This window comes from Cyprinodon tularosa, unplaced genomic scaffold (assembly GCF_016077235.1).
Source record: "Cyprinodon tularosa strain WSP-4 unplaced genomic scaffold, ASM1607723v1 ctg23, whole genome shotgun sequence".
NCBI classification, from domain to species: Eukaryota; Metazoa; Chordata; class Actinopteri; order Cyprinodontiformes; family Cyprinodontidae; genus Cyprinodon; species Cyprinodon tularosa.
This window is the reverse complement of record NW_024038861.1, coordinates 2185632-2211339: the sequence shown is the minus strand read 5'-3', so window position 1 is coordinate 2211339 and position 25708 is coordinate 2185632. Positions and strand designations below refer to the sequence as shown.

The following is a 25708-nucleotide window of genomic DNA, read 5'->3' as shown; positions in this document are numbered from 1 at the left end:
TAACTATTCATTTTCTCAGACAAAGGTTGTCTTGTTATGTTAGGTCAGTAAAGCAGACTGAATCCTGTTGCACCCAGTTCCCCTTCCTCCAGAACATCTGATTTTTTATTTTGTTTTTTATTTTATTTTTGTTATGGAGAACAAAAGGTTGACAAGCTTGAAAAACAGGTTTTATTGCTACAATGATTACCACTGAGCTGTTATCCAGTCATTTGTTGAAAAATAATGTTTTTAAGGGTTAACATGATAGCAAGGAAACAGGATTTATTTAACTGTTTAATGTGCCACACCTATTTCATCTTTCTTTAAAGCTTATTTCTTTTTTCTTTTGACATTTTTGCAAGTTAGAAGCAGTGTTTATATCTCCCTGTAATGTGCAAACTAGTACACTGACCCAATGAGACGTTGCGACGTTGCTGGGCAAAGCTAATCTTAAACTTGGCATCTTGACCTTAAAACAGTAACAATAGAAAAATACATAAAGGAACTTTAATCTTCAACCTTATTTTTCTTGGATAATCAACCAAACCACACAATCTTGCGTTTTTCTGCTTCTGTTTTTTTTATTTTTAAGTACAAAGGTTGCTGGCCAGAGGCATTTTCTCTTGTCCTAAAAGAAACTTGTGTGCAAACTTGTGCAAGTTCAAGCCTCACTCCTACAGACTTCCACTCTGGGTCCCTGAGCAAGACCCTTAATCCCCACATTGCTCCCTGGATACCGCAAAATGGCAGCCCACTGCTCCCCAAGGGGATGGGTTAAATGCAGAGAGGTAATTTCTTTGCTCTGTACTTGTGACAGTATAATGACAATAAAACGCTGGGAAAAAAAAAAAAAAGTGAATGAGCAGCTATTTATCCAGATTGTCTCAGCAGAAGAGAGGGACTTCCACCTATAATTAAAAACCTGAATAGACTGAGCCTGGAATTATTTAGTCGTACTTGCAACCGATGTAAAATTACATTTTTGAGCAACACTAGATTTATTTTGGGTTCTTGTTGCCGATAATATATTCTAGGATTTACAGTGACTTTTAGAATGAGGACACCTTTGTTTATATTTCTCATACTTTCGTCTTAAAATTACAAATATATCTAATTGGTAATTTGTGTAACTTATTTTTTATAATTCCTGAGGAACAGGGTTAGGAAACACTTCTCTGTAGGACCGTGACAACATCTGCAGCATTTAGGAAGGTATAGCAGACTTGCGAATTTTGTAAATAAAGAAAAAACATAAATGGCTGAATGTTGTCAGTGGTGAATATGAAAGCTAGACACTCATTACCCGAAGTATTTAGAGGGTTGATCTCAGTTATTAATATTTTCAAAGCCAAGGGGAATCTTGGAAAACAAAACCTCTTGTGAACTACTTGTTCACAAGTCGCTGAACAAGAGCTACTAGTTTTTCATCTATACCAAGCTAACAGCAATTCTTTGTGTTGTCATATTTATATTGTTCGCTGCTTACGTTTAACATGGAAAAAGCTTCTGTTACTTAATTAGTTAAGAATGCAGGTGGTGATAAACTGTTTTACGGGGAATTTGCTGGCATCAACTTTGTATCTTAATGCAAAGCCTGATTATGCATGTGATTCATTTTTTCACCCTTTTGTTTATGTTTTATATTCACTCACCTGCTTTTCAAAGGTGTTGATGGTAGCAGCCCAGCTGATATTTCTCTGCAGGATGGTGTCACAGCCAAACAGGAACAGATCAGATGAAGGTACTGTGAAGAGAAAAAGCAAAGAGAGCATTGAGTTAGGGGTTGAACTAACTAACTAAAAGGTGTCGGAAATAGGGCTGGTAAAAAAAAAACGATTTAATCGATTTTGAATCGATTCCTTTACATTTTTGCAAAATCGATGTCTAGGAAATGAGATCAATTCATTTTATAGTGACGCGTGTGACGTTCACATTCAAATGAGCAGGAAAGATGCTGTCAAGATGACTTCAAGCAAGACAGCTGCAAATACAGCAAATAGGTTGACTGAAGACATTAACAAATGGGGGCTGACCAGCAAACACCCTGTAGTTGTTACAGACAACGCTGCACATATGGTTTGTACAGTGAAGATAATACAGCTCATGCATGTCTGCTGTGTCTCCACTGTGTCACGTCTGCTTGCTCAAGTGAGGCTTCACTTTTTCCCTTTTCACAACCAAGTTTGCATGTTTTGTTCACATCTCAAGTTTAAACTGTTTGCACTTGGTGTTTAATATGACAGGAAAAAATAAAACACATGAGTATTTTGAAACACAGTTGAACCACTTTCATTATTGTAAAAACAAATAGAATCGAAAATTTATCGATTTAGAACTGTAAGAATCAAAATCGATTCAATTCAGGACTTTGGAGAAAATACCCAGCCCTAGTTGGAAACAAATTCACTCACAGCTAGCTTACTGAGTAGCTCATTCTGTCCCAAAGTGTGGGCTTTATCATTAAGTTGCCGGTTGCTGCTTTAAAATAACTTTATTGACTTGGTGCAGAACTATTTTGCCTGTTGCCTGCCTGAAGGTTTACTCATCAGGCAAAAAGCCTCATTAAGTGCCTTAAGTAACCTGTGCTTTTATAAATATCTGTTTAAACGATTCTACCTTTTGTTTTTGCTAACATGCATTTCCCTATTGGTGGAGCGATCTTGCACTTGGTGTCATGTCAGCTGGTCAATGAAGTCACCGTAAGGCCTAAAGGTACAATGAAGAAGCTCCAGGATTTTTTTTTACAAAGGCTGTTTGTGTTCTAATCATCGCTATTGTCTTAATATATGCATTTTGGTTTTGAGTTAAGGACCATTCCTAAAGTTAAACTGGGTTTTTGTAGCATCAAATTGAATTTTTTTTGTAATCTGTGGTATTTCTTAGTATAGATAGAAAATCCAAAACCATTTCAAGTAGCTTCCAGTTCTCATCCAAACCTTCAGGTCTCTACTAGAAAATTTGAAGATTGATTTACTATTTAGTGTTGCAGTGGGTCCAAATAAGCATCCTAATCCATAAATGTCTTACTTCTTGGGGAGAAACAAAGTTTTGAAATTGCCTGTCCAGACTAAATCTATAAGTAACTGTTAAGTTTTACCCGAAGGTTACAGGAGATGCACGAGTGCAAAGATATTGCAAAGCTAAAATTTAACCTGCTGATGATAATCCTACAAAAGACTGTAAGATGTAATTGATTTAGTAGGTGTTACTCTGTACAGAATAATTAACCGGGGTAAACACTATTAAAGCGAAGCCTTTTTATTGTTAAGGTCACAATTGAAGCTGATGTTTTTGGATGTTGGAACAATTTGGATGCTTCAAATAAAAAGATGCCACTTACAGTGGGCGCTGATTGGAAATGGACACTTCACTCACGCTCCGCGTGTTTCACGTATTGTGTGAAAAACATGTGACTACTATAGCCACTAGGTGGCAGTCTGACTCCATTTCGGCGTCCCATGAGTCAGAATTACATAGGTCGAGTAGCAGACTGGAAGGGGTGTCACGGGTTGTGAGTTTATAGCGCAGAGGTTAAGCTGAGTGGTCTTTGGTTCAATAGACTGTGGGTTCAATCCCAGCTGTGGCCGAGTTGCTTTAAATGTTTTTTTTTTTTTTTTTATTATAATTATTATCGCTTTTTTTATAAAGTAATGAAAGTTAGAATGTAAAGTAATGAAACCAGGTTTTCTATTTTTGAAACAACAATTGGAGTTATTCGTTGGACATTCACGCATGAGCCTGTATAAAAAGAGGAGCTGACCAGCTCCTTTAGTCAGAGACACCGTGTCTGTACGTTTGTGGGCCTGCAGTCAACTGAAAAGCAGGTTTATTGGGGATCTTGGTGTGATATTGTTCTATTTTATTTTGTTTTTGATTAAAATAAAGTTAATGAATTAATTTAACATTGGGACTGCATAATCTTATTTCATGAAAATATTTATAGATAGATTGATAGTAGTTATAGATACACCTCCGATCTTATCTGAGAACTGTTATTTCTATTTATCTGCATCGCTATTATTTAATGAAAAATAAAATTAATTAAGTTGGAGCCGGGGATACGGACTGTAGCGCAACCAGAGAAAGGCGACAGAGACAGTGCTGCGGCTGGTGATGTTGAAATTAAAATCATATCCAAAGTTGATTCCTCATTAAGATAAGCCAAAGTTATTCAAAAGGGTATGTAAGAAAATATATTTTCTTTAGTTTTGTAAAATATAAGTGCCGTTGAAAGCTTTGTTTTTGTGTGTTACTTTCTTGCCGTGCAATACGTGACACCCCTCCCAGTCTGGTCAACTAGCAGACTGGGAGGGATGTCACGTGTTGCGAACTTATAGCGCAGTGGTTAAGCTGAGTGGTGTGTAGACTAACAGCTTGTGGGTTCAATCCCAACTGTGGCCGAGTTGCCTTAAATGTTTTTTTTTTTTTTTTTTTTTTATAAAGCATCTTAATGCACCTTTTTCCTCCCTGTTTGCACCTCCAGTAACTTCTATGCCAATATGTGACGAGTGAATTTCTCCGCTGTGAGATCAATAAAGCTCATCTAATCACATCTACTCCAATCTAAATAAATAAATAAATATACACATGTTCAATAAATAAATAAGCATTCAATTAATTACCCCCAATAAATGGTGAAATGATATGTTCTCATAATAAATCATTTATTTAAAAAATGCTGTTATGTTCCTTTTTTTTTAAATTCCTTTTAAAATGCTTAACTATTTTTATTCTTTTATTTTCTTTCAAAAAATCACTAGATTTTAAAAACACTCATAGGTTTTGAAAGGTATTATATATATATAGAAACTAAAACGCTCGGATCTTTCTGTCATTTTGTGTGCGTGTGAAGCATCTGCAATGTTTCGTTAAATATTCAAATAAATAAGATGGACTTTAAACTAGCAGACACGTTTGGATTTTGCCATTTAATTTTTTTATTTAATTTTAAAAACGAAAGAAATGGAAATGGGGTTTGACGAAAACCAGAAATATGGTCTGCCTGCATTCATGAACAACTTATGTTTGTGAGACCCCCTACCCCTCAGGACCCCCGCCTAATCAGTGCAAAAAATAACGACAAATGGCTTTAGCAGGTTATTCAGAGTTGACGCGGTACTTTGCAGACAACTTACTCTCTTGTTCTCTGACAATAGAATTCAACCACCACCATTTACAGAGACCCCCTCCCCCTCACAGCTCAACTTTGTGGTTTCAACACTGCAGCGAAAGTTTCCTGATATGGGGAAGAGTGACTTGAAGGACTGCATTGATAAGATCAACGAATTTCTCCGTACAACACGCAAATCATCCCAACGACTCTCAATGTAAACCTGTTCAGTATTCATCACAATAAACACATTTTCTCTCATGCTCTTTTCCCACTTTGTGTTGTTTTAAAATCTAATCTGAAATATAGAAATAGAAATTATAGAAACAAAATGTTTCACAGCAGTTTTTTCAGGAACAGAATCAGGTTTATTGACATTGTCAGAGAAGGAGTTCACAAACTAGGGATTTTTTTATGGTACAATCGTGCAAGATGACACATATAAGGGTAAATAGAATTATAAAAATATCTAAACACTGTGGCAATATATAAGCAATATCTATACCGTATATCCAGGTCTGGGACGGATTTTAGCAGGGGCTTACCGCAGAAGCAGCGAGTTTAAAAATAAAATTAATAAAATTGAACAATATCACACCAAGATCCCCAATAAACCTGCTTTTCAGTTGACTGCTGATCCACAGGACAAAAAACTGGTCATAATCAGGGAAGCAGACAGACTAAAGAAAGCTAGGAAACGTCTCACCAAAACACACAAATAACCTGGCGCTGATGGGACGCAAACAATCAGATTAGAACCGCAGAACTCGCTGCCTCTGCATCAACAGTTTTTTTTTATAAAGTAATGAAAGTTAGAATGTAACCAGGTTTTCTATTTTTGAAACAACAATTGGAGTTATTCGTTGGACATTCACGCATGAGCCTGTATAAAAAGAGGAGCTGACTTTGCATGTAAACTCGCTGCTTCTGCATCAACAGCGATGTTGATGAGTGGAAAAAACCCCCACCTGGTCTCCTTACCAAAGGGAGCATCGCACATTTCAAGGGATAAAAAGACGTTTATGTGCGCTTATAGTCGTGAAAATACGGTAAATTCTAACGCTATCCATTCACAAAAATATAAATCCTACGGGAATGCCTGGGGCCCCGGGCTGCAGCCCCGGTAAGCCCCTGCTAAAATCCGTCCCAGACCTGGATATACGGTATAGATATTGCTTATATATTGCCACAGTGTTTAGATATTTTTATAATTCTATTTACCCTTATATGTGTCATCTTGCACGATTGTACCATAAAAAAATCCCTAGTTTGTGAACTCCTTCTCTGACAATGTCAATAAACCTGATTCTGTTCCTGAAAAAACTGCTGTGAAACATTTTGTTTCTATAATTTCTATTTCTATATTTCAGATTAGATTTTAAAACAACACAAAGTGGGAAAAGAGCATGAGAGAAAATGTGTTTATTGTGATGAATACTGAACAGGTTTACATTGAGAGTCGTTGGGATGATTTGCGTGTTGTACGGAGAAATTCGTTGATCTTATCAATGCAGTCCTTCAAGTCACTCTTCCCCATATCAGGAAACTTTCGCTGCAGTGTTGAAACCACAAAGTTGAGCTGTGAGGGGGAGGGGGTCTCTGTAAATGGTGGTGGTTGAATTCTATTGTCAGAGAACAAGAGAGTAAGTTGTCTGCAAAGTACCGCGTCAACTCTGAATAACCTGCTAAAGCCATTTGTCGTTATTTTTTGCACTGATTAGGCGGGGGTCCTGAGGGGTAGGGGGTCTCACAAACATAAGTTGTTCATGAATGCAGGCAGACCATATTTCTGGTTTTCGTCAAACCCCATTTCCATTTCTTTCGTTTTTAAAATTAAATAAAAAAATTAAATGGCAAAATCCAAACGTGTCTGCTAGTTTAAAGTCCATCTTATTTATTTGAATATTTAACGAAACATTGCAGATGCTTCACACGCACACAAAATGACAGAAAGATCCGAGCGTTTTAGTTTCTATATATATATAATACCTTTCAAAACCTATGAGTGTTTTTAAAATCTAGTGATTTTTTGAAAGAAAATAAAAGAAAAAAAATAGTTAAGCATTTTAAAAGGAATTTTAAAAAAAAAGGAACATAACAGCATTTTTTAAATAAATGATTTATTATGAGAACATATCATTTCACCATTTATTGGGGGTAATTAATTGAATGCTTATTTATTTATTGAACATGTGTATATTTATTTATTTATTTAGATTGGAGTAGATGTGATTAGATGAGCTTTATTGATCTCACAGCGGAGAAATTCACTCGTCACATATTGGCATAGAAGTTACTGGAGGTGCAAACAGGGAGGAAAAAGGTGCATTAAGATGCTTTATAAAAAAAAAAAAAAAAAAAAACATTTAAGACAACTCGGCCACAGTTGGGATTGAACCCACAAGCTGTTAGTCTACACACCACTCAGCTTAACCACTGCGCTATAAGTTCGCAACACGTGACATCCCTCCCAGTCTGCTAGTTGACCAGACTGGGAGGGGTGTCACGTATTGCACGGCAAGAAAGTAACACACAAAAAACAAAGCTTTCAACGGCACTTATATTTTACAAAACTAAAGAAAATATATTTTCTTACATACCCTTTTGAATAACTTTGGCTTATCTTAATGAGGAATCAACTTTGGATATGATTTTAATTTCAACATCACCAGCCGCAGCACTGTCTCTGTCGCCTTTCTCTGGTTGCGCTACAGTCCGTATCCCCGGCTCCAACTTAATTAATTTTATTTTTCATTAAATAATAGCGATGCAGATAAATAGAAATAACAGTTCTCAGATAAGATCGGAGGTGTATCTATAACTACGCAACCATTTTCATAAAATAAGATTATGCAGTCACTTGACTGCATAATCTTATGTTAAATTAATTCATTAACTTTATTTTAATCAAAAACAAAATAAAATAGCACAGTATCACACCAAGATCCCCAATAAACCTGCTTTTCAGTTGACTGCAGGCCCACAAACGTCACCCTCAGCACGGCAGAGGTCCCAAGCGCCACCTGGTGGTTGTCCGGGTACATTGCAGTTCTTTTTGAAATAAAAAAACTGGCCTCAGGAAATACAACGTGATTCACGTGGGAATCACACAGGAATCACGCAGGAAACCGTCCATTTCCAACCAGTCCCCACTGTAATACTACTGTGACTCCTGCTTTGGCACATTGCATATTAAAGCGAGAGTGCTGCTCAGAAGAAATTTCTTTGAGCAACATGTGTTTGAATTAATTAGTTACTCACTTTCCTCTGTTCCATCTGTCTCTCTTTGCACACCCTCTTTTTTTTTTTGGTGCAATGTTATCAAGTAATGAGCTTTTTCTCCCTTTTTTTCAAAATGGGGAAAAAAATAAATGTGCAATGTGAGACGAGTGTCAGTTTGAATAATATACTTACAAATTTTTTCATATGTCTAATTTGTGCCAAACAGGATTGACCTTGGATTTGCTTTTTACATTCAGATCGCAAATCGTTGACACAGTGTTGATATTGAGATACATGCACTTCTAGAAAGAAGCTATTGGTATTGCTTAGAAGGTGGAATTTTTGGAGTGAAAATATTTATCTGAAGTGGTTGTTCTTGTTTGCTATCAAACATGAAAGATGTTTTCATTTCTTTGCATTATTAAAATACTGTTCCCCTTTTCAACTGTATTGTAAAATCTCTTTTTTCCCATTAGATCAATTTAGGAGGAACTTCTAGGGCTTCCTCGCGTTTCCTTCTTTCAGGAAGTGCTTATCTAGACTCTCAGAGGAGAATATAAAAGCAGCCTCTGGATGTCTGTATTTTAAAATCCCCAGTGTGTGCAGTTACGCTTTCAAAGCATTGCGAGAGGTTGTGTGAATCGAGAAACCATACACCTATAACTTATTTTGTTTCCATGCTGGTATTCTTTTTTTTTCCTGATACTAAAGCTGTTTTTAGACCCAGCACTCAGGGGTTAAGAGAACACTCTTCACATCGCTTTGTCTCCATTCCAGCATTATTGTCATTTTATTTATTTATTTATTTGCTTTGCACTACTTCACCATCCTAAAAGATTGTCAGGTGTTATTTTGATCTAGTGCAACGTAGAAACAAATATTGTTCTCACGAAGTTTTTTTTTTTTATGTTTGAATAAAGAAATCTGTTGTTTATTTCACAAGCATCATAGCAGATCTTTGGGGATGCAAGAAGAAGAAATAGAAAAGGAAGCATTTAACAAAGTTTCACTGGTTGGAGATGGTTTAATAAGACAAAGAAGGAATTTTAAGACGGAGGGGTCTGAAATAGTCATTGTAGGTGCATGTCGACTTTGAGGGACATAATCTAAAAAAGAAATCCAGAAATCACAATGTATGATTTTTTAACTCTTTATTTGTATGATACAGCTGTCTGACCCTCAGAGACCTGTTCGTCTGCCTTCAAAATGTCCACCTCTACTCCATTTATTATCCTGAATTAGATGCATCTGTTTGAGCAGTTAGTTCTCAGTGACAGCCCATAAATCTGACTGATCTAGAGAAGATCTGTTCGGAGGAGTGGGCCAAAATCCCTCCTGCAATGTGTGCAAACCTGGTGAGAAACTACAAGAAGTGTTTGATCTCTGTAATTGCAAACAAAGGCTGCTTTACAAAATCTTAACTTTGATTTTATCAGGTGATCAAATATGTATTTGCAGCTGTGTCATACAAATAAATATTAAAAAAAATCATATACTGTGATTTCTGTTGTTTTTATTTTTTCTTACATCAGACATGCACCTACATTGACAATTTCCAAACTCACCATGATTTCTAAGTGGCAGAATTTGCAAAATAGCAGGGTGTTCAAATACTTATTTTGCTCACTGTATTATGTTTATTGATTCTGTCGGCTTTTGTTCTTTTACTGTGTTGTAACATTCTTTATATTGGAACATAATATGTCCTAAAACATGAAAATCATTTTAACATTTTTTGCAGGCCTTTAAATCTACAAACTGTCTTGCTAAATGGGACACTTTCACTGCATATGACTATGAATCAGATGTTAGACTAGCGGATGACGCTTATTATAAACACAGCTGAAAGAAACAGAAAGGTCAAACAGTTATGTATAACATTATTGCTATGCAAATGCAGTTTCTCCACATGCTTTTCTAACCCAGGCATTTATTTTTTTGCTCAGCAGTAGTGTTTTTGTTGAGAAATGCACATCATTATGATAATGGTCTGTTCGTCCATCTCTATGTCTGTTTTAGTTTGCAGAAAACAACAATAAACCAGCTCCGTTCCTACTTAGATCCTAGGTTGTTCTTAAATAAATAGAATATCTTAAGTCAGTTTTTTTTCCTATCTCCACCCAAGCTAGTTCAACATTTTCTGTGTCGAACTAGTTTTCAATGCATTGCAGTGTGTCAATCAATGCAACTCAGTTAATTTCTTCAGTCATTCAAGTTTTAATGAACAATTTTATCTCAGCTACGGTTGCATAAATATCATTTATAGTCGTGTTATTTTTGTAATATTTCTCAGTAAGGCAAATGGGTGCTAGTTTTCTGCTGTACTCTCATTTACATTAAGTTAATTTCTATAGTTTCTAATAGTCAGACCTAGAAGATTTTTTTTAAAACAAACCTTTAGAAATATAAGTAAGAAGAAGAACAACAAAGGTGGGGTGGTTCTGATTTGAGGGTTTTTTGCAGTTTGGGAATTTTTGATTACAGTTCTTCCTTTTTTATTATTATTGTCAATCTTTCTGGAATTCACAAATATATAGACAAAGCAAGTTTATTTATATAGCACAGTTTAGTACAAAGACAATTCAAAGTGCTTTACATTAATTCAACAATAAAATAGAAGGAAAAATAAAACCAGGTGACCATCTGCAAGTTTTATTTATTAATAAATGTCAGTTATTAGGTAATGCATGTAATGCTGTCATGCAAAAGCTAAGAGACAAAGATGGTTTATAGTTAGCCTTGTACATGTGGAAAATTAGGAATGTATACAGCAACTGGTTGATTTCAAAATTGATTTAACCCTTTTTATTCTCAAAAATTGTTTAAAGCAGTTAAGCTAAACTAGTTGCTCCAATCTAAAAAGGCTTTAACTCCTGAATCTTAAGTAAAATGCTTATTTTTCAAACATAATATTAGTATTAGTTTTATTTTTTTAGATCATGTCAAGTCGGCTTTATTGTCAATTGCTTTACATGCGCTGGTCATATAAAGAATTCAAATTACATTTCTTACTTTCCCATGCAGACATAGACATACTTTAAAATACAGACAAGGATATACTTTAGACATAGACGATAAAAAAATATATATACAGACATTAAAGTGTGAGACTGAAATATGAAACATATATAAAAATGTTAGACATATTAAGATTGAACTTATACAAATTTCAAGACTATGTATTTCTTGTTATTTGTTATGTTCTATGGTAATTATACAAATATTCATGAACTAATTTGTTAGGAAAAATCTGTTCTGTTTGTTGGAAGGTAAAATGTTGGGCTGCTCATTCTAAATAAGTAGAATATATTTTGTGTGGAAGGATATGATATATTGACAATGAGACTTAAATTCCCTTCACCCTGATATCATTTTTATGTAGTAAATATTGGTTTATCACACATACTCTTAAATAAAGATATATAGTCACCTTTCTTATTGTGTTCATAGGGTCTTATAAACACTGGCAGGGCACATGTATGTATGACACCTAATTAATCAGTTTATTGTGTCAGAGTTTTCTGCATGCATGTCTTTACATTAACATGTTTTGTACTGATGCAGCATCAAGGAACATTAACTCTAAATTTGAATGACTCACTTACTAGATTGTTTAAGCCCCTGACTTGATCAGTCATAGATGATGCATCTTACATAACCGTAGCTAAGTAGTATACTCACTGTAAAACATCTAATTTAACAAAAACATCATCCCCAAACTAAGTTATTGGTCCTGTCAAAAACTAAAGCCACAGGTATTATTTTTGTACTTATAACAGCAATAAAATGTCAGCAACTCGGGTCTGGTGGAAAAAAAAAAAAAGTTAATTTTTTTTTTATTTAGAAACTTTTAGGTTGACCGGTTAATCGATCAAACGTGCTCACTTCCTGATGTGGTACCAGTGTTATTGGTCATTTCCACACCTAAACATTCCTTCAGTTTGAGCTTTGACCCAGAAAAGGCAGTGAGAGCTCTGCCTTTTCATGGTCAAGCGGTTTCAATGCCATGAAGAAAATGTTGTCTTTCCATGAACTCTTGCATGCCTGAACTGTAAGAGGCTATATTATTTAATCTTGTTAAGCAGTAATTCCTGAACATACACGTTCTTATTTATTGCTCCAATATGTATTGCTGCGCGTGTTCTTTGCTTTGTTTTGTGTATTTTTATTTATTTTTTTGTATTAGTTATGCTGTTTGGCACTTTTAAAGGATCTCAAGGTGACATTTCTTTGAAGAGAGTCTTAAAGGCCACACATTTTTCTTGTGTGGGTGCTAGTGTCTGTATGGGAGGCGAATGCATATGTGACAAAGGGTTATCTGAAAAGTCACGGTTGGTTGAGTTTGTCTTTTGTTCTCTGTACACTTGGAGCCAATTAGGAGACAAGATTGACAAATGTGCTCCTCCTTCCTCTCTTTCTTACCTACCCCTCCCTTTGTCCTCCTTTCTTTTCCTATACCTTTATATCCTACTTTTTTATTCCCTTTCTTTTACCATTCTAGTTTGAAGCTGACTTTCATATCTGAAGTGACCTTCCAGAGATGTGAACTTTATAACAATATTAAGCTCACCTTTGCAACAAAGTCAAAAAGTATGTTTGTTTGTTTTTTTTATTCTTGTCAGCCAAGTCTAGATGAATTCTTTGCCTTTGAGGGTTTACGACTAAATGAGGGTGTTTTATTTTTATTTATTTTTTTAGAATTGGAGCTTTGGAGCTGTGTGTGTGTGTGTGTGTAAAAACATTCTTCAGATAAATACACAGCAGCTTAAAAAAGAATTAACACACCTTGAACTATTGTCACCTTACAGCTATGGCTACTACCCACAAATAATTCCTTTTTCAAAATAAGAAAATTAAAAGCTCTGTGGTAAATGTTTTTAGCCTCCCTGAGTCAATACTTTGTGGAACCACCTTTTGGTGTGGTTACAGTTGCAACTTTCATAGGGTACTTCTCCACCAGTTTTGCTGTCATCTAGTAAATTACATTTTTGCTCATTCTTAGACTTAGAGACTTAGACTTAGACAACATGTATTGTAATACAAAGCAAAAATGTGTTTTGTCAAGCTCTCATAACTTTTCTGTTTTCTTAAAGTGCAGCAGTGATGGAATGTAAACATTGTGGAAGTAAAATTGTGCAAAAAATGCATTGATATGGTCAGTTTGATGCAGTCTGACATGATTTAGAGTGTTTTCAACATTCGGCGGTGGGGAAGAAGCTGTTTCTGAATCTGCAGGCCCCGCAATGAATAACGCAAAGCCTCTTCCCAGAGGGCAGTAGGGAGAACAGTCAATGGTGGGGGTGTGAGGGATCATTTATGATGTTACAGCTTGGGACACAATGATCTTCTCTGCTCTCTTCTACTTATTCCAGTCCGCAGCGCTGGAGCCTCCACACCACACAGTGAGATAGCTGGTCAGAACGCTCCCTATGGTGCTTTTGTAGAAGGTCCCGAAGTTAGGGGGGGGCTGGGGGCTCTCCTCATCCTCCGCAGGAAGTACATGCACTTTTGTGCCCTTTTGACTAGTGAGGTGGTGTTTACATTTCAGGTGAGGATGTCTGTGATGTGCACCCCCAGGAATGTGGTGCTGCTGACCACCTCTACAACTGAGCTGTTGATGAGCACTGGAGCGTGGTTGGGCTGATTTCCACCTCCTGTCTGTAGTCCTGGTCGTTGGTCTTCTCTGATGAGGCCCACCACCCTGGTGGTGACGTCTTCTTCATTACCAAACAGCTCAAGCTCAGCCAGATTAAGTGGAGAGCATTTGTGACAACATAGCTTCTGTTGAACTGCAAGAGAGAATTCTGATATTTTCCTATAACACCATCTTTCTATTTGCTACTCTTCCATAAAATACCCGATTTGTGCCGTGATCAACCAATAGCTGTCCTGTGGACAGATTCCCCTACCTGAACTGTGGATCCTTGCACTTTAATTTAGCAACATGTTGCTGAACCTCTTTCTGAACTTTTTATCCATTTTCTGTTCCAGATGTAATTTCAATAGAAGCTTGATCTCACATAGGCAAGGCAAGACAAGGAAAGTTTATTTGTATAGCACACATCATGTACAGAACAATTCAAAGTGCTTTACATAAAACATTATAAGCAAAAGGGAAAGAAAACAATTAAAAACAATTAAAAGCGTGATTCAAAATTAAAAACATATAAAAATTAAAAAGAGAGAATACAGAGACGGGCGAATTTTAACTTTTGAATAAAATCTACGTAAATGCAGCTGAGAACAGGTGGGTCTTCAGCCTGGATTTAAATAAACTAAGTGTTTCAGCTAACCTAAGACTTTCTGGGAGTTTGTTCCAGACATGTGGAGCATAGAAGCTGAACGCAGCCTCTCCATGTCTGGTTCTGACTCTGCGAACTGATAAAAGGCCGGATCCGGATGACCTGAGGGGTCTAGTATGTTCATACTGGGTCAAGAGGTCACTGATGTATTTTGGGCCTAAACCATGCAGAGCTTTATAGACCAGCAACAGAACTTTAAAGTCTATTCTCTGATGGACCGGCAGCCAGTGTAAAGACCTGAGAACTGGACTAATGTGGTCCACTTTTCTGGTCTTTGTGAGAACTCGAGCAGCAGAGTTCTGAATGAGCTGCAGCTGTTTAACTGATTTTTTAGGTAGACCAGTAAAGATGCTGTTACAGTAGTCAAGCCGACTGAAGATGAATGCATGGACTAGTTTTTCCAGATTTTCCTGAGACATCAGATCTTTTATCCTTGAGATGTTCTTCAGGTGATAGTAGGCTGATTTAGTGATCGCTTTGATGTGTTTTTCAAAGTTTAAGTCTGAGTTCATCACTACACCCAGATTTCTGGCCTGATTGGTGGTTTTTAGGTGTAACTGAAGTTCTGTAACAACCTGCTCTCGTTTCTCTTTAGCTCCAAAAACAATCACCTCAGTTTTGTTTTTGTTCAGCTGAAGAAAGTTGAGGCACATCCAGTCATTAATCTCATCAATACATTTACCAAGAGCCTGTACAGGGCCCCGGTCTCCTGGTGATACTGTAATATATAGCTGTGTGTCATCTGCGTAGCTATGGTAACTCATATTGTTGTTCTTTATAACATGAGCCAGTGGGAGCATGTAGATGTTAAACAGAAGAGGCCCCAGGATAGAGCCCTGGGGAACTCCACAGGTCAATTTTGTCTGCTCAGATGTAAAATTGCCTACTGACACAAAGTACTTCCTGTTCTCCAAGTATGTTTTGAACCAGTTTAGTACAGAACTAGAGAGGCCCACCCACTTCTCCAGTCGTTGGAGTAATATAATGTGGTCAACGGTATCAAAAGCAGCGCTGAGATCCAGTAAAACCAACACTGACATTTTACCAGTGTCAGTATTCAGACATACAGGTGCTGGTCATAAAATTAGAATATCATGAAAAAGTAGATTGATTTCAGTAATTCCATTTAAAAAGTGAAACTTGTATATTATATTCATACATTACATACAAACTCATATATTTCAGATGTTTATTTTGTTTAATTTTGATGATTACAAATGACAACAAATGAAAATCTCTAATTCATCATATCAGAAAATTAGAATATTACTGAAGACCAATAAAAACAAAGGATTTATAGAAATGTTGGCCAACTGAAAAGTATGAACATGAAAAGTATGAGCATGTACAGCACTCAGTATTTAGTTGGGCCTCCTTTGGCCTGTATTACTGCAGCAATGCGGCGTGGCATGGAGTCGAGCAGTCTGTGGCACTGCTCAGGTGTTATGATAGCCCAGGTTGCTCTAATAGTGGCTTTTAGCTCTTCTGAATTGTTGGGTCTGGTGTATTGCATCTTCTTCTTCACAATACCCCATAGATTTTCTATGGGGTTAAGGTCAGGAGAGTTTGCTGGCCAATTAAGAACAGGGATACCATGGTCCTTCAACCAGGTACTGGTAGCTTTGGCACTGTGTGCAGGTGCCAAGTCCTGTTGGAAAATGAAATCTGCATCTCCAAAAAGTTGGTCAGCTGCAGGAAGCATGAAGTGCTCTAAAACTTCCTGGTATGTGGCTGCGTTGACCCTGGATCTCAGAAAACACAATGGACCAACACCAGCAGATGACATGGCACCCCAAACCATCACTGACTGTGGAAACTTTACACTGGACTTCAAGCAACGTGGATGAAGTGCCTCTCTTCTTTTCCTCCAGACTCTGGGACCTTGATTTCCAAAGGAAATGCAAAATTTACTTTCATCAGAGAACATGACTTTGGACCACTCACCAGCAGTCCAGTCCTGTTTCTCTTTAGCCCAGGCAAGACGCTTCTGACGCTGTCTGTGGTTCAAGAGTGGCTTGACACAAGGAATGCGACAGCAGAAACCCATGTCTTTCATACGTCTGTGTGTGGTGGTTCTTGAAGCACTCACTCCAGCTGCAGTCCACTCTTTGTGAATCTCCCCCACATTTTTGAATGGGTTTTGTTTCACAATCCTCTCCAGGGTGCGGTTATCTCTCTTGCTTGTACACTTTTTTCGACCACATCTTTTCCTTCCCTTCGCCTCTCTATTAATGTGCTTGGACACTGAGCTCTGTGAACAGCCAGCCTCTTTAGCGATGACCTTTTGTGTCTTGCCCTCCTTGTGCAAGGTGTCGATGGTCGTCTTTTGGACAACTGTCAAGTCAGCAGTCTTCCCCATGATTGTGTAGCCTATAGAACTAGACTGAAAGACCATTTAAAGGCTTTTGCAGGTGGTTTGAGTTAATTAGCTGATTAGAGTGTGGCACCAGGGGCCATCAATTTTGAACCTTTTCACAATATTCTAATTTTCTGATATGATGAATTTGAGATTTTCATTTGTTGTCATTTGTAATCATCAAAATTAAACAAAATAAACATCTGAAATATATGAGTTTGTATGTAATGTATAAATATAATATACAAGTTTCACTTTTTAAATGGAATTACTGAAATCAATCTACTTTTTCATGATATTCTAATTTTATGACCAGCACCTGTATGTCATTCGTGACTTTGGTCAGAGCAGTCTCAGTGCTGTGGTGCTGTCTAAAACCTGATTGGAAGACATCATGACTAGGGGTGTGCAAAATAATCGTCATGATGATGCATCGTCATTCTAATTTTCGTGATCTACTGCATCGATTCTTGACGCCAAGTATCGATTATTAATTAAAAAAAATGCATAAATAAAATTGCATGAATGGTTGGCGAACATCAGCCAAAAACAAGTGTAACACAACTTCCAGTCCAGTAGATGTCGCTGCGGATGTGTTGACGCACTTTGCCTTGTGTCACAAGCATTTCCGGCTGCGGGATGCTGCGCCGAGTCATTCAAAAACAAAACATGGAGGAGAAAATATTGCAATGCATCGCAATAATTCAAGTATCGTGATGCATCGTGATAGAATCGCATCGTGGCCTGTGAATCGTGATTCGAATCGAATCGTGACTTCTTTGGCAATACCCACCCCTAATCATGACGGTTGTTTTCTCTTAAAAAGTCATTTAGCTGGTGAAAGACTGCTTTTTCAATGATCTTACTTAAAAATGGAAGATTGGAGATCGGCCTGTAGCTGCTCATCTGTGTCTTGTCTAGATTATCCTTTTTTAGCAGAGGTTTGATCACAGCTGTTTTCAGTGACTCTGGGAAAACACCTGACGTTAGGGAGCAGTTCACAATCTGAAGCAGAACATAGAGCTTACTGACAAACTAAACCAGCGTCTCCTGGATCCTGACATGTCAGCTGCAGGTGTATTGACTAATGGTTCTGTTATCAGCCAATAAAAATGTATTTTGTAATGGCAGAGTTGCATAATATATAATGTTTTAGCCTAATAGGATCATTGCTTCTACATAGCATACAAATATAGTCAAATAATGAAATTGACTCCTACATCAAGTGATACAAATTTGTTCTTACATAAGAGAGAAGATTAGAAATAGGAGGATAAAGGATTGTAGCAATTTCTCCTAAATCTGATTTAGGGTTAAATCTATTTGTATGAACTCTTCTTTCATGATGTCCAATGATCTTGAATACTTAAAAAAAGTCATTTAAGATTAGTAATAATGATGTATGGACATAATTAACCCTTTATGAAGGAAAGCTCTGTGTTTACACCTTGAAGTTTTCTGTCTCTGGTTGTTTTCCTTAGAAGAGATCACTCAGGACAAACTCTTTAAATAACCATTTATAATGTATATGTATTAAATAACCGTGAGACATGACAATGGATTTGGGCAGAAATTGTAATCTTAATCAGTCCAGAGAAATTGCTTTTAGTTACAGAAGGCAGCGCTTTCCAACCGGGCTCACATCTCATTGAAGTCGGACCTAAATCACAGTTAAAGAAGCATTTTAAACAACTCCACTTTGCCACATCATCAGATCATTACATCATACACCTTTGCAGATGAGGAGAAAACAATGGCTCCAGCCTTATCAATATATTACACTAGGTTCTTAGATCAAAGACTTTGCTCCACAGAGGAAGTGTCCCAAATTAGATAAACTACTTGGGAAAACATTAGTTCCGACACGCAACAGGCAGGTATTATTAGGGTTTAACAGACATCATCAATGTCTGTTGATAAATTAATGATAAATTTTAAATTGTTTCTCCAGCACATTTTGTCCTATAAATATATCCAGTTTATGTTGCCCGAATACTTTCTTGCCTTTGATGAGTGTTAGGTATGTAAACTTCTGACTAAAGCTGTAGATACAATTTTGATGAAGTAGCATGCAGATTTCATTTAAATACGGCATTTTGGCTTCAGTACTGAGGCTGAATTAAAAAATGGATAAGAAATCACTCTTAAGTGTAGACATATGGAAGAGATAACTGAATAAGCAATGAAAAGTATGAAGGCAAGGTGAAAAAAGGTTATGCTTTCATACTTGGTCCATTAAAGCTTCTCCTTACAGCGCCTCTTTTACTTTGTCAATAAATGCAAGCTTTTTTTTCCTACCCATCTCCTGCAGATAGATGGATTACAATTCTAAAGTACTAGTCAGGGGATTTGCATTGGGAGCAGAGCAAGATGGAAGCTAAGACCAGATTGATGAGGGGGTTCAGGGAATAAATAGGTTTATGAAATTCTGCACTTTGAGACAGGGACTGACAAAGAAACAAGGTGGAACACCGATAAGAGAGAGAGCTGAGGATGACAACTCCTGTATTACAATTTTCAATGTGTTTTTCCCGGTCACGTAACCACAGCTGGTGCGTGACGAAGGTCAGGGTATTCAGATGAGACCGGATTAAATGTGTGTAAGCAGATGTGCACACAGATTCACCTTATTTTCTGACAAATGATAAGGACTTTGATGATAATTGTGACCATGGTCAAGGAGAGTAAAAGGGATGTAGTTACTGAAGATTATTGCTAATGCTGGCTATGCATTAGGTGATTTTGGTAACTCTGAATATTAAAAAGAAACAGACTGCTGCTCCGTTAAATCAAATAGAAAACATTTTGGACTCAACTAAGTCAAGACTAAGATTGAAATACTTATTTTATTGATTCATTGTTTACCTCTCATGTGAGGGTAGATTTTAAACTCTTTATTTGATCCATATTCATGTTATACTTTTATTGAGACACAAATAGTCTCCTTTGTGTAAATTATTAATAAGAAATCTAATGAAAGAATAAGACTGTATTTGTTTATGTTTTTTATACCCCTTCTCAACATTAAGCTCCCCTGTCATCTATACTGTACGCCTCTGATTATTTTCCTCTGTTTTTCTACCTCAGGCAAACAGAGGATTTGTTTGATTATTCTGAACCAGCCTCTTGATAAGGCCCACCTACACATCCTCTGGAATAAAGGTATGTAACCTATAAATCATAAAGAAAGATGGAAAAAAGAGCTGTCTAAAAATGTGTGTTAGTCGGACCTATCTTTATCAGTTTGAAGAGGCATATAATCCCTTGATATTTTTGTGAGAATCTGTGTAGCTGCCTGTGTAGCCAACTCTGTGTTAAAGATTAAATTAATGCCATTTTGTTCCAAGTGCTTGATATTGACTTTCTGGCTGCCTATGCTGTTGTTTTATAAGACACGAAGCAGAAGAACAAAGCTGCCTTTAGGTTACACTGAAAATGAGCTGTCGACAAAAAATGCTCATTATCTTTAGCTGCCTTGAGATCCATCTTTTGTCAAACACCTGTTGGACAAGCTGAGTGTAAAACTGCAGACATGTGATACTTCTAGCTGCTCCATCTAAATGCAGCCCAATCACAGCCATATGGTGCTCGTTACATCTGCAAATTGGTATGAACATGCCTCAGATGAATGGTAATTATACAGAATTTAACGACTGAGCTGAGTGAGAGCGATGCAGCATGCTACAGTGCTCTTAAGTCAGATTATAGACTGTGCAAGGTTAACCTAATGATTCTTTTCCCCTTGGAAAAAAATACCTTTTTTAGGGAAAAAAATGAATGAACTAAAACTAAGAACATTCATAGAATTTTAAATTTATAAATGCTGTTTTGCTTTTATCACTTTGGCCTATTTATTTCCTTGCTGAACATTAATTTTTTTGCTCTTAAAACCAATGGATGTTTTTGTTCAAAATACTGATTTATAACAATAAATTTGATGTCCTTTTTTAAGTGCTTATTATGTTCTAAGATTACTGTATGTAGGGTAATTTTCATTTTGTTCTTTATTTGTTAAAAGAAAACAGAAGTCTGTCAATTTCTTAATATGTGGACTTGTGCGTTCCTATGTGCTTGTGAAACATCATCAGCCTCAGCCTTAGCACTGTTCTAATTCACAAGAACGCAAAACTGAACATGCTTACCACAACCAGGGCTAACGTTAGCCCGTCAGCGGAAGTCCTCTCTCGACATTAGCCATGTGCAAAACTTTAATTTGACTTTTGTTTATCTGACTGTGTTAATCCTTATTCCCCCACTACATAGAAAAAAAGTAATTTATTATCTATGGACTATTTCGAACAGGAAAGGAAGTGCAGCTCCAGACGAGCCGTGTTTCTAGTGTATGCTTCTGTTCCAATTGACACAGATTTGTTATGCATGCTACCATTCTCCCCGAGTCCGTACTTCCTTCTTATCAAAAAGGTACTTTGCGAGAGCTGTACTCATGTTCATGATACAGAAACAGCCTGTGTCTGACCTTTGCGTTATGGTGTTTACTGCAATAATATTGCATTTGATTGCTTTCTGTTAATTGGTTGATCATTTTTAAGTTGTAAGCGACTAAAACCTGTCATATTTCACCCTTTTCCATTTTGTACTCTTATGATTTTGCTTTCTACCTCACTTTTCCCCTGTCAGTTTGTTCCAATTGATAGCAACAATAAATTTATATACTACTGTAAGAATATATTGTTATACAGGTGATAAAGTTTATAAGCAGTGATTGCACATAATTATTTTCATTTCAACAGAAGTATATTGCACAATATATTGCAATGATTGCCCCTTTCCCACTGAAAGACCAAGGATATAAAGATCCAGGATTTATATTACCTGAGTAATAAGAATCCCAGTTAATTTTTCAGAATACTTTCCCATTACTCAAAAAGCCCATCAAACAACAAACTTACCTAAATTGTGAAAAGGTTATTGGTAAAACTCTTAACTTGACAAAGTCAGACAGACCCTTACCCAAACATTTCATGTTTTATGTAATAAGAAAAGCCAATAAGGCCAAAACGCTACAAGAACGTGAAATGAATGCAAGCCTTACCATTTCGATAAATTTTTATACATATTTCCAGATGTTATTTCAATACTAGCTTGATCTCACATGGATCTCACTGACTGTTCTTTCTGTTCACAAAATGACAACAGCCGAAGAGTTGGCAACACTGTGTGGCAGTAATGAGAACACACAACTGGTTCTCCCTTTCCTTACTGTGCCAGCTAGCTTTAAATAAATCCCTAAAGCTGAGGTCTTCAACAGGGGGTCTTACGCTACGTTCACACTGCAAGCATCAAGAGCAGCAAAAACGCATGTGCTGCTTTATTTTTGATGCTTGTACAAGTTTAGTTCTGACGAGCGGCTGAAGCATCTTTGCTGCTCTGGCTGTGCGGTGGAAAAAGTGGGTCTGATGCACGTTGGGCAGAGCTACCCTATCCTTTCTTTGGCTGTAACAATGGCAGCTATATTTGCTGCTGATCAGTGGGTAAAAAGTAGTTTTAATATGTTTTTCAGAGAGAAAGTCCACCTGAAACCTTAATCTGTGCAGTCACTTCATCTACATTATCATCCTGCCTTCAAATATTATTTCGCTGTGGGAGCCGCTCAGACCCCCATATACTGGCGGTGCGCTGTCACTGGGAATCCCATTCAACACCAAACTCTGGCCCGGTCGTCTCTTTGCGGTTTGCTGTGTCGGCTGTAAGGCGGTTTTCATGTACGTAATCCAAACTGCAGGCACCAGGGTAATAAAAGTTAACATGTTTTGCCGGCAGATTTTGGCATTTTAAGTTAATTTAGGCATTAATAAATTGTTTTAGAGGTGTGATCTGTATCATCAGGGATGTGTCTCTCTTCCCGCCAGCTCCCAGATGAGCTTCTCTGATTGGTTCATGTGGCGCGTCGAGCAACAAAAGTTAAATTTTTCCAACTCCAGCAGTAGCTGCGTTTGCAGCGCGCGCTGTGCGTAAGATGCTTAGAAGCTCACGACGCAGGTGACCGGCGGGGAGGGAAAAGTAGTGATCATCTGTTCGAACTGTTAGTTAAGTGAGTTCACTATAAAGTACACTATATAATCCCCGCTCTATATAGTGATTGATGGATTAAGGGGCTATGGCAGAAGTTTGATCACAGCCAGAATCTTTTAAACTGACTATTTAGATGAGTTTTTGAGGTGCACATCTCGCATAAAAGAATCTTACAAATATTTTATTGTGTTAAAATGATAAATTGGTAATGACTGACAGACTGACTGACATTACAGCTGTAGTAAGCAGCCGATCCCTCTCCCTTTCATGGCTCAGAAAGCAGTGACAGCAACCTGAAGGCCTGAGGCACTGTTTGTATGACACTGTTTTAAAGGTAGGCTATTTCTTAACAAACTGACTGCACAAAGTCTTGTTGGTTGTTTTCCTGGCTAAGAACATCCTAAAACTTTTTCTATGACAAGGTAAAGGTGTAAAAACAACATTTGTGTACTCACCTTTATCAATTACTACAGAACAGGGCATTGCAGGTGTACACCACCCCTCAAAGGCCAATTCTTGTGGCTTTTGAGGGGTGGGGTTAAGGGATGGGATTGAACAAAAGTATAAACTCTTAGTAGGGCGAAAGTAAAGCCCCAGAAAAGGGAAATTACCAGGGTAAACATGTAAGGAAACACTACACAGGCTTTCAAAACCTTCTTGCTTTTAAATGGCAATGGAAAAGTGTCTAATCATTGCAATCATATTAGCATGTTCAGTATAGCAATCTTGAAAGCCTGTGAAGCATTATTTGGTCATCTATAATATTTCAGCTGAAATGCACACAGTATCAACATCTCAATAATAGTTTTAAATATCTGGAAGGACTCATTGCCTTGATACTCTCAGCTGATGTGGAATTTAGAGACCTAAATGCTAAAGATAATAGACAGCAGTGGGGGCATCTTTGAGACATAGAAACAGGAAAGTGTGGACAATTTGGTTTGATAAGAGTCAACATCATCATCTAAAAATTAAGAAAGAAAAGTATCACAGTTTGGTATTTTGCTTATTAGTGTTGACACTTTTTTTCTTCTCACAACTGGTCCATACTGGGTTTTGAACCAAAGATATTATGAAATTTAAAGTAATGTGGTGGTTAAACTATTCTCTTATTTTCATATAACAAGTTTACTCTCTGGAATGCCTTTAAAGTAGTCTACAGATTTGAAATATTTTCTATTTTGTTAGGAATGTAAGAAAAACAATTGGATGAATCCAAAACAAGGACCACATTTGAAAACTATAGCCTTTGCATAACTATGAACCTAAGAGCATTTCTTACAATTGCCCAGGTGTGACACAAAGGCAGCTAATAACTCAAATCTCTGTGATAGTCAGAAAAAAACTTGATCTAGCAAAGGCACTTTATAATCCCATTCAGACATGCAGTAATTGGTACAGTATAAAGTGATTAAATGGCTCCACTTTTACAATCATTCAGCACTTGTTAAGCCCAAGGACATTTTTGTGAATGTGAACGGACAAGGGGTAACATTTTGGTTTGCTACTGTTTACAACAGAACCCTCCTGACAACAAGTCTGCTGAAATATTGTATTTGTATTTGCATCTATTCTTTTTCGATGGCTACCAGGTGATACCTATAGGATTAATACAGACTCTGAATGCATTCCAATATTAGAAATAGAGAAATAATTAAGTAGCTGTTAGAACAAATATATAACTTCTGTTTTTAGCTAATTTAGATCAAATTTTCAGATTTGCCAGTTGATGATTTGGGCAAATTGCCTTTGCTTTATTCCTTAAAGATGCAAATTATTCGTTTTTTAACCTATAGCCTACAAATATAATCATTATCAACTGCTGTTTTAATCTGCTAATTATATAAACATCTAAACAATTTTATTTAAATTTTACTTGGACTTACTTTGTTTATGAATTTGTAGTAGAACGAGAAATACACAAAGAACAACCTGAACCAGGTTAATTTGATGTCAAAGCCCTGGAACAGCAATTAAGGAATCCAACTGATTTTATATAAATGGCACAAGCTAAATTTGGCAAGCAGGTTAATAAACAAACTAACTTTGAAGATAAAGTTTGATTAAAACCAACAAAAAGCACTTCAGATCACATTTTAATGGCCAAGTCTCTGATATTAATATCATCTGAGCAAAAAACCTTAGTGGCGCCTAAACTCTCTCCATCTAAGCTATGCATTAACATTATACTTTTGACATTGCTAAACATTAGACAACCTTCAGAGAATATTTTATAACACTTGACAAAGAAAGTCATATCTTCCTGTTTCACAACAAATGTTTCCGGTGTTTTAAGATAAAGTTTCTGTTTGCCAACTTAGGAAGACATTGAAAAATAATTATGTGGAAAATCATGAACCAATAATGGGATAAAATGATATTTGGTTGAAAATTAAAATTGTAAAGCCAGTACTTTTTTTTTTATTCCTCAAGAATCAGACTGAATTGACTGTTGACTCTGATCAGGAGGTATGAAACTTTTAAAACATTATAAACACCTACCAATTAAAAACTTCTATTAAGTTCTTCTGAGACCTACCTGCAGATTTCTGATAGTAATTAGGTCAGACATGACATGACATTATGAATAAAAATTTTACTCTCTCCCCTTGAATTGACAGATTATGGTTTCTGAAGTGTTTTTAATCATTATTATCCTGTTGTTAAAACTTAATCAACTCAAAAGGTTCTGACATAATCTGA

The 25708-nt window shown here is 36.7% G+C and overlaps 1 protein-coding gene across 1 annotated transcript in view; it reads left to right on the top strand.

Moving 5' to 3' along the window:
• The window catches only part of tpk1 (thiamin pyrophosphokinase 1), a 108675-nt gene that overhangs the window by 5553 nt on the left and 77414 nt on the right, over nucleotides 1-25708 (top strand). Inside the window, exon 3 of the mRNA XM_038286761.1 lies at nucleotides 20060-20134. Coding sequence (XP_038142689.1) covers nucleotides 20060-20134 — 75 coding nt within the window. The remainder of the gene's footprint in view (nucleotides 1-20059; nucleotides 20135-25708) is intronic.